A 17,375-nucleotide genomic window follows, 5' to 3' on the forward strand; every position below is an offset into this window, starting at 1 on the left:
ACTTAGCTCTGTTTTATTTGTAAAACCACATACATGCCTACAAAAATGATCTATTCTCCTGTATGAAGATTTACAGCTTTTGACATTATTTTGAAGTAAACACTTTAAAACACATATTATTTTAAGTATTAACAAATTTTTTAATAGTAAAGCATACCTGTTATTTTTGTTCCCTCTTTGGTCTCAGAAGGCACTCCAACACCATATTCATTTTCTCCGGAGACACGGAAGTAGTAAATGGCACCTTCTTGCAAACCAGTCACTTTGTAGGACAGGCGATGACAGTTGTTTGTCACAGTGACCCACGCCTTTTTGCTAGCTTCTCGTTTTTCAATTACATAATTCTTTACAGGTGCTCCACCATCATTTTCAGGAACATCCCAAGATAACACAGCAGATTCTTTAGTTACGTCTTTTGTTGCAATATTGGATGGTGGGCCAGGCGTATCAAGAACTTTGACCATTAAAGTCAAGGTGGTAGTGTTCAGGATGTTTTGCAATGTTAATGTATATTTTCCAGAATCATTTCTTGTTGCTTTTTCAATAGTAAGAGATGTACAATTACTTGAAGTGTCAATGCTTGCACGTGTACGGAGATCAGTGTCTGGTTTGTTCCATGTTACATTTGGGACTGGTTTGCCTCTGAAAGGTACAGTCATTGTGAATGATCCACCAGCCTTTACAATTAAAGTCTTCCGCATTTCACTGTCAATTTCAAAGGCAGGTTCTTCCTCTCTTTCTTTTGCCACCTGAGGTTCTGAGACATCACTTGGTTCACTGACACCCATTTTGTTAATGGATTTCACTCTAAAAACATACTCAGAGCCTGATGTTAATCCAGTTATGGTATATTCTGTGCCTCTTAAATTCTGAATAGCTGTTGTCCAGTCAGTTTCATCAGTTTTCTTGTATTCAACTGTGTATCCTGTTACTGGAGCACCTCCATCAAACAGTGGCTTTGTCCAGCCAATTGTGATATTTGATCTTGTAGAATCCATAATCTTAGGTTTAGATGGGGGCGATGGCAAGAAGATTGGATCTTCTGCCTTAATCAATGGTGTGGTTTCACTTGGGAGACTGAGGCCAGCAGCATTTTCTGCATAAACCCGGAATTCATATTCACATCCCTCACGGAGACCCGATGATTTCACTCTTAAATCATAAACTGGCTTTTTGTTTACACGAATCCATCTTAGGCTGGTTTTCTCACGCCTTTCAATTACATACCCCGAGATCTCATTGCCTCCATCAGACTCAGGTCTTGCCCAGCACAGAGTTATTGAATCTTTGCTCACACTGGTGATCTCTAAAGATGTAGGTGGGCTTGGAACTGTAAATGGGTCTAGGGCTTTGACAGCAACACTTTCTAGAGGCTCACCAACGCCATATTTGTTAACTCCCATTACTCTGAAAATATATTCATTACCCTTCAGTAATTTTGTCACTTTGCAAGATGTTGTTTTAAGCTCTCCTTCACAAAGTGTCCATGCAATTCTGCTGGTCTCACGTTTTTCCACAATATAATGGTCAATATCTGCACCACCGTTTTCTTGAGGGGGTCCCCATGATAAATGGCACTTTTCAGCAGTAAGGCCATTTATTTCTAATGGACCTGCAGGTGGGCCAGGTCTATCAAGTACTTTGCAATTAATTGCCAAAGATTTTGTTCCTGCAACATTCTGTAAGGTTAGTACATACTGTCCTGAATCACCTCGGATACAGTCCTTAATGGTTATTGCAGTAGTGTAATCTGTTGACACTATTTCAACTCTAGCTTTTCCTTCGAGCTCCTTGCCATCCTTTGTCCATGAAATCACTGGTATTGGCCGTCCTGCAACATCAGCATTGACTTTAAACACTTCTCCAGCTTTCACAACTACAACATCCCTGAATTTGGCATCCATCATAATTCTTGGCGCCTCTACATCATCTTTCACGGTCACAGGTCCAGTTGATTCAGATGGCTGACTGAAGAGTCCAGCAGCATTCTTTGCAATCACATGGAATTCGTAACGCTGGTCTTCTGTAAGTCCACCTACATCAAAGTATGTTTCTTGCACATTAGTAAAATTACATTTTAGCCAACGACCATCTGGTAGTTCTCGGCGTTCAATAATATATCCTGTTACTTTAGCTCCACCATCGTATTCTGGTTTAGTCCACTTCAATGAGACAGATGTTCTTGTAATATTAGTAACTTCTGGTTGACCAGGAGGATCACATGGATCTCTTGCAGCAACTGGTTCGCATGCTTTGCTGCATTTGCCTATTCCAGCAATGTTTTCTGCATACACACGGTATTCATACATGAGTCCTTCATCAAGACCTGTAACTTTCATTTGAGTATCAGTTATGAGGCTCTTGTTGACTTTTGTCCAAAGAATGCTGCTTCTTTCTTTATGCTCCAAATGGTATCCTAGGACTACGCTACCTCCATCATTAACTGGTACCTGCCAAGTTACAATCATGAAAGATTTAGTTGCATGTGCTACACGAGGCGTTCCTGGTGGACCTGGAGGCTTAAATGGGTACTCTGCCACAACAGAAGGAGAATTAGTATAAGTGCTTTTCCCATAGCGGTTTTCTGCACAAACACGGAACTGATATTCAGATCCAGTGACGAGTCGAGATACTTTAATTGATGTTCTTGCAACTGCTGCAGATACGACCTCCCATGTTGTTGTGGTAGTATCTCTCTTCTCCACAATGTAATTGCTAATGTGACATCCACCATCATATGCCGGAGGTTTCCAAGATAGAATTACACTATCAGCACTAACTTCATCAATTTTAACATCAGTTGGTGGTCCTGGTCTGTCAAGGACAACCACAGTTAGAGAAGCTGTTGTTGTTCCAGCAGTATTTGAAAGTTGTAATTCATAATGTCCCAGATCTTCATTTGTAGCTTCCTTGATGGATAGTGAAGTTAAAGTTTTTGATGTTTCAACATTTACCCTGGTTGTCTGTTTTAAAGGATTCCCATCCTTCTTCCAGCTAACAGTGGGAAGAGGTCGCCCTCTGAATGGAATGTCAATCTTGAGATCATCTCCAGCTTTCACCGTGAATGTGTTAAAAAGAAGCTCAACAGATGGCTGGATTTCAATATCTTTTGCAATGACTGGGACACCAAGTTCTCTTGGATCGCTTTTCCCTTTTTCGTTAACAGCAATCACCCTGAAACTGTACTCTTCTCCCATACTTAAGCCTGTTACTGTTGCTTCCAATGTTTTCACCTGTGTGCATGCACTCCATTTTACACTTCCTTTAGTCTGCATTTCTACTACATAACCAGTAATTTTACTACCCCCATCACTCTCTGGCTTTTCCCATTTAATTGATGCAGAATTGCGAGTCACGTCAACAAGAATGACCTTTGAAGGTGGTGAAGGTGGTTCAGACACCTTAACTGGATCAGCAATTTCTGCTGGTAAACCAGCCCCATATTCATTTACAGCTAGAACACGGAAGTAATAACTACATCCTTCTTGTAGTTGAGTAATCTTGAAGGAATTCTTAGTACAGTTGCTCGTAACTGTGGCATATGCCTTTCTTGTGGATTCTCGCTTTTCAACTACATAGTTGGTAATTTTAGCTCCACCATCAATAAGTGGTGCTTCCCAGGCTAAAGTTACAAAATCTTTTTTCACTTCTCTGACTGTCAGGTTTAGAGGTGCACTAGGTGTATCAAGCACTCTGACATTTACAAAAGCAGATTTTTTGCCACTGTTGTTCTCTAAAGTAAGATTATATCTACCACTATCAAATCTATTGACATTGTCAATGACCAGCATTGTGTAGGAGCTGGTGACTTCAATCTGAGCTCGCTCACTAATTGTTCCTTCCGCTTTCTCCCATTTAACTTCAGGTTCTGGTCTTCCTTTGATGGTGACAAACAGGCGTAAAGTACCACTAGCACGTACAGTGACTACTTTTCTGAGATCTGCATCAAGTTCAATTTCAGGAGGTTCAATCTTGTCCTCTGCTAAGACTGCACCAGGTATAGTTGCAGGTTCTCCTACTCCTTCTGAGTTGATGGCACAGATGCGGAAGTTATACTCCTGGTTCTCCTTCAGTTTTGTCACGGTGAATTGTTTTGCTTGTAGGCCTGTTGGTGGGGTGCAGGTAGTCCATTCATCTGCAGCAGCTTCTTTTACTTCCACTACATATCCTTTAACAGGAGCACCACCATCATAAATGGGCTTACTCCAGGCAAGGGAAACGGATGACCTGGAAGTATCTGTAACCTTTGGATTGCTAGGTGGACCTGGTGGATATAATACATCACAAGCACGATAGAAAATGGATGGCTCACTGGGCTCTCCTACCCCTGCGGCATTTTCAGCAGACACTCTAAACTCATAGAAATGCCCATCAGTTAGACCTGTTACTCTGAATCGCAAGTCTGTCAGCCTTTTCTTATTGCATTTGGTCCACCGGATACCATCCTTGTCTCGTTTTTCAAGTATGTAACCTTCAATTTCAGCTCCTCCATTGTCTTCTGGGCGACCCCATGTTACCACCATAGAATCTTTTGTGATTGCTGAAACTTCAGGTGTTGAAGGAGGACCAGGGGGTTTGTATGGATTACGAGCCACAACCGGTTCAGATTCCAAGGGCTCTCCAACTCCGTATTTATTCACTGCCATTACACGGAAAATGTATTCATTGCCAGGAAGGAGTTTTGTTACTTTGTGATTTAGAGCCTGCACATCTGTTGCTACTTGTGTCCATGAAAGCCTACTCGTCTCTCTCTTCTCAATGATATAATGCGAGATACTAGAACCACCATCATGCGAAGGTGGAGACCACGACAAGTAGCATTTTTCTGCAGTGACACCTGTAACGTTCAAAGGTCCTTCTGGAGGTCCTGGTCTGTCAAGCACTTTCACAGTGATTGGTATAGATTTGGTGCCACCAACATTTTTGAGGTTAAGAGTATAGTGGCCTCCATCTACTCTTATACAGTCTTTGACAGTGAGAATTGTTTTCTCAATGGTAGATTTAATTTCCATTCTTGCAGTTGTTTCTTCAAGGTCTTTACCATCTTTTGACCATGTAATGTCAGGAATAGGTTTGCCATGGATATCAGCTTCAAGAACAAAGGTTTCTCCAGCATGAACAACAATGACATCTCTATATTTAGGATCTAATGAAGCTCCTGGTGCTTCAATTTCATCTCTGGCAGTAATAGGCCCTGTACTTTCAGATGGTTCACTCAAGCAACCTGCTGCATTTCTTGCAATTACTCTGAATTCATACCGTTGGTTTTCAACAAGACCACTCACTGTGAATTCTGTTTCCAACACATTTGTAAAGCTGGCTTTCATCCAGCGACCGTCTGGTAGTTCTTTCTTTTCTACAATATAGCCAGTTATTTTGCTTCCACCATCATATTCTGGCTTTTTCCACTTCAGTGTGATATTACTTCTTGTAACAACAATGGCCTCTGGGCGGCCAGGTGGGTCACAAGGATCTCGGGCAACATACAGTTCTGATACTTTGCTGACTTTGCCAATGCCAACAATGTTTTCAGCAGAAACTCTGAACTCATATTCAAGACCTTCTTCAAGGCCGTCTGTTTTATATTTGGTGTCCACAATAAGTGACTTGTTCTGTTTTGTCCAAAGAATGCTGTTCTTATCTTTACGCTCAAGATGGTAGCCAAGAACTTTGCTTCCTCCGTCATTAACTGGTTCATGCCATTGTATGATCATATGGTCCTTGGAAGCTGCTGTAACAAATGGGGTTCCAGGTGGTCCAGGCACCTTGTAGGGGTATTGAACAACAACTGATTTAGAAGCCAAAGGAGAGCTCTTTCCATATCTATTTTCAGCAGAAATCCTGAACTGGTATTCAGAACCTGTTTTAAGCTTTGTTGCTTTGATGGTTGTTCTTGCAACAGTTGCTGACACGATGTTCCATGTTGTAGTGCTTGTGTCACGCTTTTCTACTATATAGTTGCTTATCTGGCAGCCACCAGTATAATCAGGTGGATCCCATGATAAAACAACAAAGTCTGCACTAATTTCGTCAAATCGGACAGGTCCTCGTGGTGGGCCAGGCTTTTCTAGTACAATTATGCTCAGGTGCTCTGTTGCTGTACCTGCTGCATTTGTTGCTGTTACTGTATATTTACCAAAGTCTTCTCTGTTGCTTTCTTTAATATGTAAAATAGTTGATGTTGCCGTATTCTCAATATTTAATCTGGTCGTCTGTTTCAGTGGCTGCTCATCTTTTGTCCAAGTAATAGTAGGTTTGGGTCTACCTATAAATGGTACTTCAACCTTCAGATCTTCTCCAGCTTGTACACTGTATGTATTAAACATCAGTTTGAAACTTGGCTCAATGGTCAGGTCTTTGGCTATCACAGGAATTCCAAGTGCTCTGGGATCACTTTTGCCTTTTTCATTGTAGGCAATCACACGGAATTGATATTCCTGTCCTGGACTCAAACCAGACACCTCTGCATTACATGTTTTTGTCTCACTAACAACACTCCATTTTTCTGTTCCTTTAGGCAACATTTCAACAAGATATCCCAAAATTCTGCTACCTCCATCATGTTCAGGTTTTTCCCACGTAAGTGATGCACTTCTCTGAGTGACATCAGTGAGTGTTACTTTCCCAGGAGGCAGAGGTGGCTCTGAGGCTTTGATAGCATCCCTGGTTTCAACTGGAACACCAATTCCATATTCATTTTCAGCCATAACTCTGAAGTAATAAATTGCTCCTTCTGTAAGATTTTCAACTTTAAAACTTGTCTTGGCACACTTCGTACTTACATTTGCAAATGCCTTCCTGGTTGACTCTCGCTTGTCTATTACATAGTTCTTTACCTTTGCACCACCATCAATAATCGGTGGCTCCCAAGATAATACAGCAGAATCCTTCTTTATATCTTTTACCACTAAGTTTTGCGGGGGTCCTGGCGTGTCCAAGACTTTCACTGTAACAAATGCAGATTTAGAACCACTGCTGTTCTCCAGCTTAAGAATATACTTTCCAGCATCATTTCTATCACAGTTGTCAATTGAAAGTTGTGTGTAGTTTATGCCTTTATCAATCTGAACCTTTTCTGAGAATTCACCTTCTTCTCGGGACCATGTGATGTCAGGTGTTGGTCGTCCCCTGAATGGTATGTGAATCCTAGCAGACCCACCAGCTCTAACCACTATCCCTTTCCTTAGCTCTGAATCAATGTCAAGTTCTGGAGCTTCAAGTTTGTCTTCTGGTTTAATAGTACCAGGAACTGATGCAGCCTCTCCTACACCAATCTTGTTGAGAGCACACACTCGTAGTTTGTATTCTTGATGTTCAGTAAGCTTTTTGATCTCAAATCGAGTGGCACGTATGCCTGTCTGTGGAGTAACAAGTGACCATTCATCTTCATCTGCTTTACAGATTTCTACAAGGTATCCCTGGATTTCACAACCACCATCATAAATAGGTTTACTCCAACCAAGTACAACTGAACTTTTGGTGGTATCCACAACATGGGCATTTGTAGGTGGGCCAGGCTTGAACATCGGGTCACAAGCTTTGAAGTAGGGAGAAACTTGGCTTGGTTCACCAATTCCAGCAGCATTTTCCGCAGAAACTCTGAATTCATATTCATGATCCTCTGTTAAACCTGTAACTCTTAATCGCAAATCTGTAATGCGGCGTTTATTGCATTTTATCCATCTGATGCCTGCTCGGTCTCTCTTTTCTACAATGTAACCTACGATTTCACTACCTCCATCACTGTCTGGCCGGGTCCAGCAGACAGTCATAGAATCCTTCGTGATGTTGGTAATTTCCAAGGCCTTTGGTGGTCCAGGAACCACAAATGGATTTCTCATCATTACTGGCACAGATTCTAATGGCTCACCAACCCCATATTTGTTAACTGCCATGATACGGAAGACGTATTCATTTCCTTCCAAGAGTTTGGTTACTTTCAGCATTGTAGGTAAAACTTCTGAAGCAACCACAGTCCATGCCAGGCGGCTAGTTTCTCTCTTCTCTACAATGTAATGAGAAATATCACTGCCACCATCATGAAGAGGAGGACCCCATGCCAGTGCACATTTTTCAGCTGTAACTCCTGTCACTTGGACTGGGCCCTCTGGAGGTCCTGGCCTGTCCAAGACTTTTACGTTTACTGTTACTGTCTTTGTTCCTGCAACATTAGAGGCTTCTAGAATGTACTGTCCACCATCAACTCTAATAGCATCTTTTACAATTATTAATGCACTGAAATCTGTGTTCTTTATTTCATATCTAGCAGTGTCCTCAAGCTCTTTATCTCCTTTGTACCACTTAATGGTTGGCAGCGGCTTTCCATGAACATCAGCCTCAAGTCTGAATGTTTCACCGGCATTTACAACAATAGTGTCTTTGTACTTTGGATCCATTGAAATTCGTGGAAGTTCAACTTCATCCCTTGCTGTTATTGGTCCTGTACTGTCAGAAGGTTTGCTTATTGCACCTGCAGCATTCTTTGCAATTACTCTAAATTCATATCTTTGGTCTTCAGTAAGTCCTGTTACAGTGAACTGAGTTTCAATGATATTTGTGAAGCTCGCTTTCATCCAGCGACCATCTGGTAAGTCACGTTTCTCTACAATATAACCAGTAACCTTACTTCCACCATCATATTCTGGTTTGGTCCACTGTAGAGTAATAGAACTTCTTTTTATTATTATAGCTTCTGGGCGACCTGGAGGATCACATGGATCACGAGCTACATAGCACTCAGAAACTTTACTTGTTCTGCCTACACCAACAATATTTTCTGCAGAAACTCGAAACTCATACTCAATTCCTTCTTCAAGGTTATTTGTCTTAAAACTTGTGTCCTGAATAATAGTCTTGTTTACTTTAGTCCATAGAATGCTGTTTTTCTCCTTTCTCTCAAGATGGTAACCCAACACTCTACTGCCACCATCATTTACTGGTTCATGCCATTGTACAACCATGGAGTCTTTTGTAACTGTTGTCACAAATGGTGTGCCAGGAGGTCCTGGTTCCTTGTAGGGATACTGCGCTACGACCGGTGCAGATTCCAATGCAAAACTCTGCCCATACCTGTTCTCAGCAAATATTCTGAACTGGTATTCTGAACCAGTTTTCAGTTTAGTCACCTTCAGTGTAGTTCTTGCAACAGTAGCTGAAACTGTTTCCCATACAGTGGTTGTTGTATCTCTCTTGTGCACAATATAGTTGGTGATTTGGCAGCCACCTGTGTACACTGGGGGATTCCATGACAGGGTAATACTTTCTGCACTTATTTCATCAAACTTCACAGGTCCAACTGGAGGGTCAGGTTTGTCTAGAGTAATAATTTCAACAGAGGCAGACTTTTGCCCAACAACATTAGCCACAGTTATTTCATAAGTGCCACTGTCTTCTTTGCTAGTTTCCTTAAGATTCAATATAGTGAGATCAGCTGAATCGCTAATGTTGACTCTTGTTGTCTGCCTTAATGGCTGGCCATCTTTAACCCAGGTAACAGTTGGTTTAGGTCGACCTGCAATTGGTATTTCTACTTTCAAGTCCTGTCCCACCTGAACACTGTAACTGTGGAAAGCAGGCCTTACATCAGGTTCAATCACCAGGTCTTTGGCAACTATCGGAACTGCAAGTGCTCTAGGATCACTCTTACCCTTTTCATTTACAGCCATTACCCTAAAAAGATATTCTTCCCCTTGAGTTAGATTAGTAACAACTGCTTCAAGCGTTTTAACACGAGCACACTCTGACCACTTCTCACTACCCTTTGCTTGCATTTCAACAATATATTGTATGATTTTGCTACCACCATCATGTTCAGGTTTTGCCCAGCTTAGTGAGACACTGTTTCTTGTGACATCATCCACTGTTATTTTCCCAGGAGGCTGTGGAACTTCAGCAACTTTAATTGGGTCACTGGTTTCTGCAGGGAGGCCGATTCCATATTCATTCTCAGCAGAGATTCTGAAGAAGTAATAGCAGCCCTCCTGAAGTTGATCTACCTTCCATGAAGTCTTGTGGCAGTTTGTTACAACCGCTGCATATGCCTTTCTTGTTGCTTCACGCTTTTCAATAATGAAATTCTTTATTTTTGCTCCACCATCCAGGAGAGGAGGCTCCCATGAAAGTGAAACAGAGTCTTTAGTGATCTCTCTGATTTTTAAATTAACAGGTGCACTTGGGGTATCCAGTACTCTTACACTGACAAATGCAGACTTTGTTCCACTGCTGTTTTCCAAGGTCAGAGTATACTTTCCACTATCAAATCTGTTAACATTATCTAGAACAAGGGAAGTAAAGCTACTTGTGGTATCAATAATAGCTGCTTCTCTGATGTCACCCTCCACTTTACCCCATTTTACTTCAGGTGTTGGACGACCTCTGATGGGAACAAACAGTCTTAAAGAACCTCCTGCTCTCACATTTACAATCTTCCTTAATTCCATGTCAAGGTCAAGGTCTGGTGCCTCCATCTTCTCTTCTACAATAACAGAACCAGGAACATCTGCATGCTCTCCAACTCCTGCTTTATTAACTGCACATATGCGGAATTTGTACTCGTGTTTTTCCACTAATTTTTCTACTTCCATGTGAGTATTCTTAATTCCAGTTGGAGGGGTACAAATTGACCATTCACCATCACTTACATCACATTTTTCCACAATGTATCCCTGAATTTCAGAGCCACCATCATATATAGGTTTACCCCATGAAAGAAAAACTGAAGATCTTGTAACATCCGTAACTTTAGGATTATTGGGTGGACCTGGCTTGTAAATAGGATCACATGCTTTGTAGTAAGTAGAAGGTGGACTTGGTTCACTAAGACCAGCAGCATTTTCAGCTGAAACTCTGTACTCATAATCATGATTTTCTATAAGACCAGTCACTCTGTATCGCAGTTCACTTATCAGGCGTTTGTTACATCTTGTCCAGCGAATGCCTTCCTTATCTCGTTTTTCAAGGACGTAGCCTAGGATTTCACTGCCGCCATCTGAGGCTGGTCTTTCCCATACAACTATCATAGAATCCTTGGTAACTGCTGTGACTTCTGGAGCCTTTGGAGGAAGTGGCACAACAAATGGGTTCTTTGCGACTACTGGGTCAGACTCAAGAGGTTCACCAACACCGTATTTATTTACTGCCATGATGCGGAAAACATACTCATTTCCTTCTAGAAGTTTTGTAACTTTGCAATTCAGGGTTTGCACATTTGAGTCAACGACAGTCCACACCAAACGACTGGTTTCCCTTTTTTCTACAACGTAGTGTGAAATATCACTACCACCATCTTGTAGTGGAGGTTTCCATGACAGTGTGCATTTTTCAGCTGTAACACCTGTAAACTCAACAGGTCCTTCTGGAGGTCCAGGTCTATCAAGAACTTTGACGTTAACAGGAACCTTCTTTTCACCTGCAACATTCTTTGCCAGTAGTACATACTGCCCACTGTCAATTCTCGTGGCTTCCTTCACACTGAGGCTTGTTGCAAAATCAGTAGTTTTTATTTCCATATGAGCAGTGCTTGTCAGCTCACGATCACCTTTTAACCATTGAATGGAAGGTATTGGTTTGCCATGAACATCAGCATCAAGCTTGAATGACTCACCAGCATGCAATACAATAGTGTCTCTGTATTTTGGATCCATACTTATTTGAGGTGGTTCTACTTCATCTCTTGCTGTAATTGCCCCTGAGCTCTCAGACGGTTCACTGAAAACACCTGCAGCATTTCGTGCTATAACACGAAACTCGTATCTCTGGTTTTCGACTAGACCAGTTACTTCAAACTGAGTATCAATGACATTTGTAAAGCTTGCTTTCATCCAACGGCCATCAGGTAATTCCTTCTTTTCAACAACATAGCCTGTGATTTTACTTCCACCATCGTATATCGGTTTCTTCCACTGGAGTGTTACTGAGCTTCTTGTGACAATTACAGCTTCTGGACGACCTGGAGGGTCACATGGGTCACGTGCAGTATAGCATTCAGATGCTCTACTTGCCTTTCCAATTCCCACTATGTTTTCTGCATAGACTCTGAATTCATATTCAAGACCTTCCTCAAGTCCAGTTGTCTTAAATTTGGTATCTGGAAGAGGTGTTTTATTCAGTTTAGCCCACAGAATGCTGTTTCTTTCTTTGCGCTCCAAGTGATAGCCAATGATCCTGCTACCGCCATCATTGACTGGTTCGTGCCATTCTACCACCATGCTGTCTTTGGAGACATTTGTTACAAAAGGAGTTCCAGGTGGACCAGGAACTTTAAATGGGTATTGGGCTATTATTGACTCTGAGGTGAGATACGTACTCTTCCCATATCTGTTCTCAGCTGCAATTCTGAACTGATATTCACAGCCAGTCTTTAAACGACATGCTTTTATAGTTGTTCTTGCAACAGTAGCTGACACAATGTGCCAAGTCGTGGTGGAAGTGTCTCTTCTTTCTACAATGTAATTATTGATAGAGCTACCACCGTCATACTTGGGTGGTTCCCAGGAAATGGTAATACTATCTGCTGTTACTTCATCTACTTTTACTGGTCCAGTTGGTGGTCCTGGTTTATCCAGGACAACAATATTTAGTGTCTCAGTTGCTTCACCAGCAGAGTTTGTAAGTTTAACCACATATGTTCCCACATCTTCTTTGCATGCTTCTTTTATTGTTAACACTGTGTTGTTTTCCGAGCTTTCCGCATTTACTCTTGTGGTCTGCTTCAATGCCACATTGTCTTTATGCCAAGACACTGCTGGCTTGGGTCGACCAACAAAAGGAACATCAACCTTTAAGTCCTCTCCTGCTAGAACACTGAAAGTGGTAAACAGCAGTTTGAAAGCTGGTGGGATCACAAGATCTTTTGCAACAACTGGTATACCCAGCTGGCGAGGATCACTGATACCTTTCTCATTCTGAGCTGAAACACGGAAGGTGTATTCTTCACCTTGGATCAGTCCTGTGATGGTGGCTTCAGTAACTTTTACGGTAGCACAGGTTGACCACTTTTCACTGCCTTTGCTTTGCATTTCTACAATATAGCCCAGAATTCTGCTACCACCATCGTGTTCGGGTTTTTCCCAAGATAAGGTTACGCTATTTCTTGTCACATCCAACAAAGTTATTTTCCCTGGTGGAAGTGGTCTTTCTGACACTTTTATGGATTCTGAAGTTTCAACTGGAAGGCCTATTCCATACTCATTTTCAGCAAGGACTCTGAAGTAGTAGTTGCAGCCTTCTTGCAGTGAATCAACTTTCCAGCTGGTCTTGTGGCAATTGGCATTAACAGTTGAATAAGCTTTTCTTGTTGATTCACGCTTTTCAACTATGTAATTTTTTATTTTAGAGCCACCATCTATGAGAGGAGGCTCCCATGTGAGTGTAACTGAAGATTTTGTAACTTCCTTTATTTTCAAATCTTGAGGTGCCCCTGGAGTATCAAGAACTCTGACGTTCACAAAAGCTGTCTTACTACCTGAGCTGTTTTCAATTGTCAGTATGTATTTGCCACTATCAAATCTATTTACGTTTTCAACAATAAGTAAAGTATAAGAGCTTGTTGATTCAATGCTCGCTCTATCCAAAGACTCCCCATGTTCTCTTGTCCATTTAACTTCAGGGGCTGGTCTTCCTTTAATTGGGACGAAGAGTCTCAGAGTACAGCAAGCTCTGATAGTTACAACTTTACGTAGCTCTGCATCAAGTTCAATCTCTGGAGGCAGCATTCTTTCTTCAGCTTTTGGAGTGCCAGGAACAAGAGCAGGTTCCCCAAGACCTTCAGAGTTCATAGCATATATCCGTATTTTATACTCTTGGTTTTCTTTCAAGTCAGTGATGGTGAAAGAAGTGGCCTTTAGACCCACTGGTGGAGTTACAATCTTCCACTCATCTTCTTCAGGTAGTGCAATCTCAACCATGTAACCTGTGATCTCCGAACCACCATCATATATTGGTTTGTTCCATGCTATTGTAATAGAGGACTTGCTGCTATCCAAAACACGAGGATTACCTGGGGGACCAGGCTTAAATACAGTATCACAGGCTTTATAGAATGGACTGGTTGGGCTTGGCTCACTGACACCAGCAGCATTTTCCGCCATGACTCTGTATTCATATTCATGGCCTTCTGTCAGTCCAGACACTTTAAATCGTAAATCAGTAACAACCCTTTTGTTACATTTCACCCACCGTAGACCAGTCTTGTCTCGACGTTCCACAATATAGTTAGTTATTGGGCTCCCACCATCAGAATCAGGATGGCCCCAACAGACAACCATAGAATCCTTTGTAATTGCTGTAACTTCAGGTGTTTTAGGTGGATCAGGTGGAACATATGGATTTACTGCAAGAATGGGCTCTGATTCCAGAGGCTCACCAACTCCATATTTGTTAACAGCCATAACTCGGAACACGTACTCATTGCCCTTCAACAGTTTAGTAACCTTCAGTTTAGTCACTGGAACTTCTGCGCCTACAGATGTCCATGCCAATCTACTTGTTTCTCGTTTTTCAACCACATAATGGTCAATCTTTGCTCCTCCATCATCCAGTGGGGGTAGCCACGACAGCACACATTTTTCTGCAGTGACTTCAGACACAGCCAAAGGCCCTTCTGGGGGACCAGGTCTATCAAGAACTTTAACATTGAAGATATGCTTGGCAAAGCCACCAGGGTTTGTTGCAGTAAGCGTGTAAGCACCACCATCTCTTCTTGAGGAATCTTTGTTGGTGAGAGTGGTAGAGAAATCTGCTATTTTTATTTCTAATTTTGCTGTGTCCTCAAGTTCTTTTTCTCCCTTTGTCCATGTCATAGTTGGTGGAGGGCGACCTGAAACATCAGCCTCAAGTCTGAAAACTTCACCTGCTTTCAGCACTATGGTGTCCTTGTATTTAGCATCCACCTTTATCCTTGGTGCTTCAATGTCATCTCTACAGGTGATTGCATCTGATGGCTCTGAGGGCTGACTAACAGCTCCACCAGCATTCCTAGCAATGACACGGAATTCATAGGCAGCATCTTCTGTCAAGCCACTTACAGTGAATTCAGTCTCTAGTATATTGCTGAAATTAGCCTTCAGCCAACGGCCATTAGGAAGGTCTCTTTTTTCAACAGTGTAGCCAGTTATCTTAAAACCTCCATTATATTCTGGTTTAGTCCACTTAAGTGTAACTGCATGTCTTGTAATGTTCAGAGGTATTGGTTTACCAGGTGGATCTATTGGGTCCAGGGCAAACACAGGCTCAGATGGCTTGCTTGGCTTACTCTTCCCAGCCAGATTTTCTGCTATAACACGGAATTCATATGCAATGCCATCGGTAAGTCCAGATGATTTAAAGATATTTCCTGACACCAACATTTTACTTACAGTCTGCCAAACAATGCTGTTTCGCTCTTTTCTTTCAATGTGATATCCCAGTATTGGGCTTCCACCATCACTAACTGGCTCATTCCAGCTAATGGTCATGGTTTCTTTGGTGACTGCAATCACCTGAGGAGTGCCAGGAGGCCCAGGTACCTTAAACGGGTAGTTGGCAACTACAGACTCTGAAGTAATGGCTGGACCAACTCCGTACCTGTTTTGAGCTTTAACACGGAACTGATACTCAACTCCAGTAGTAAGACGAATGGCTTTAAATGTAGTGCGTATCACTGTAGTTGCCAATTCAGTCCACGTGGTACTGTCAGTCTGACGCATTTCTACAACATAGTTACTTATTGGTACACCACCATCATTCAAAGGAGGCTCCCACGAGAATGTTAGGAAATCACATGAAATTTCTTCAAATTTGATTGGTCCAGTAGGCGGTCCAGGTATGTCATGAACCTGAACTGTGATTACTTCACTAACTTCTCCAACAATATTTTTAGCTGACAGTGGATACTGACCACTATCACTTCGAATACATTCGTTGATGGTCAGTATGGTTGCAGTTGCTGTATTTTCATAATTTACCCTTTGTGTTTGTTTAAGTATTTGGTCTTCTTTCTTCCAAGTCACAGTAGGCCTTGGACGACCAAGTACAGGGATTTCAATCTTGATATTGTCACCAGCTTTGGCAATGACTGTTTTCTGGTAAATAGCACGGAGGTCAAACTCTGGTAGCATTGTTTGCTCTTTGATAATAACTGGTCTGCTTTCCCTTGGGGCACTTCTTCCAGCACTATTAACTGCCATAACCTGGAAAGTATACTCTTCATTTTCAGTTAGATTCTTTACTACACAGTCCAACGTTTTTACAGTGGTGATGTGTGCCCACTGGTTGGTTCCTTTTCTCTGTGCTTCAATTACATACCCAGTGATCTTGCTGCCACCATCGTGTTCTGGTTTTGGCCAAGCTAGGCTAACTGAATTCCGTGTTACGTCCATAATATTAAGGCTCTCAGGTGGGGATGGGGCCTCAGAAGCTTTTACTGGTTCTGTAGTTTCAGCTGGCTCACCAATACCATACTCATTTTCAGCCAGTACTCTGAAGTAGTATTCACACCCCTCAGCCAAATTAGGAACTTTGAAGGAACACTTCTGGCAGTTGGTTGTGACTGTTGAATATGCCTTCCGAGTTGATTCGCGTTTCTCAACAATATAGTTGGTTATACGTGAACCTCCATCTACCAGAGGCATATCCCATTGGAGGGTGATGCTGTCTTTGGTTATTTCTCTAGGCTTAAGGTTTATTGGTGGACCTGGTGTATCCAATACTTTTACATTTACAAAGCCAGTCTTCTTACCAGCAGCATTTTCAAGAGTCATTACATATTTTCCTGCATCATATCTGGTGCACTCTGTGACAATCAAGAGTGTAAAAGAGTCGGTATTTTCAATACTGGCACGTCCTTTGAGTGAAGCATCATCTTTTGTCCATGTAACTTCTGGAGTTGGACGTCCTTTAATTGGTACAAAAATCCGAATAGTGCATCCAGCTCTAACAACAAGTGTTCTTCTTAGCTCAGCATCCAGTTCAAAGTCAGGAATCTCTTCTCGGTCAACGATTTCCACACTTGGAATTATTGCTGCTTCACCGACACCTGCAGCATTCATGGCAGAGATTCTGAAATTATACTTGGCCCCAGTCTGAAGAGGAGCTACAACAAACTGAGTGATTCTTAAAGCAGTCCCTATTGTGTCTTTCACCCATTCATCTTCTCCTTCTTTTTGATGCTCTACTATATAGCCAGTGATTTCAAGACCACCGTCATAGTGAGGCTTGCCCCAAGCTAAAGATGCACTTGTCTTTGTGGTATCAGTCACTCTTGGATTTGCAGGTGGACCTGGTGGGTCTGAAAAGCAAATAAAAGATAAAACATTACATTACAGGAGAAGTCATTTATATGCTTTCTGAATGTGCTCCCTACCCATCCCACCCACCCCCAAAAAGAAAAAGCATGATAC

The 17,375-nt window shown here is 42.0% G+C and overlaps 1 protein-coding gene across 50 annotated transcripts in view; it reads right to left on the reverse strand.

Annotated features, from left to right (window-relative positions):
- Window positions 1-17,375, reverse strand: part of TTN (titin) — a 239,446-nt gene that overhangs the window by 28,543 nt on the left and 193,528 nt on the right. For all 50 annotated transcript variants that reach the window (XM_038142803.1, XM_038142798.1, XM_038142790.1 and 47 more), the window contains one exon: window positions 158-17,263. In XM_038142803.1, coding sequence (XP_037998731.1) covers window positions 158-17,263 — 17,106 coding nt within the window. The remainder of the gene's footprint in view (window positions 1-157; window positions 17,264-17,375) is intronic.

This window comes from Motacilla alba, chromosome 7, assembly GCF_015832195.1.
Source record: "Motacilla alba alba isolate MOTALB_02 chromosome 7, Motacilla_alba_V1.0_pri, whole genome shotgun sequence".
NCBI lineage: Eukaryota > Metazoa > Chordata > Aves > Passeriformes > Motacillidae > Motacilla > Motacilla alba.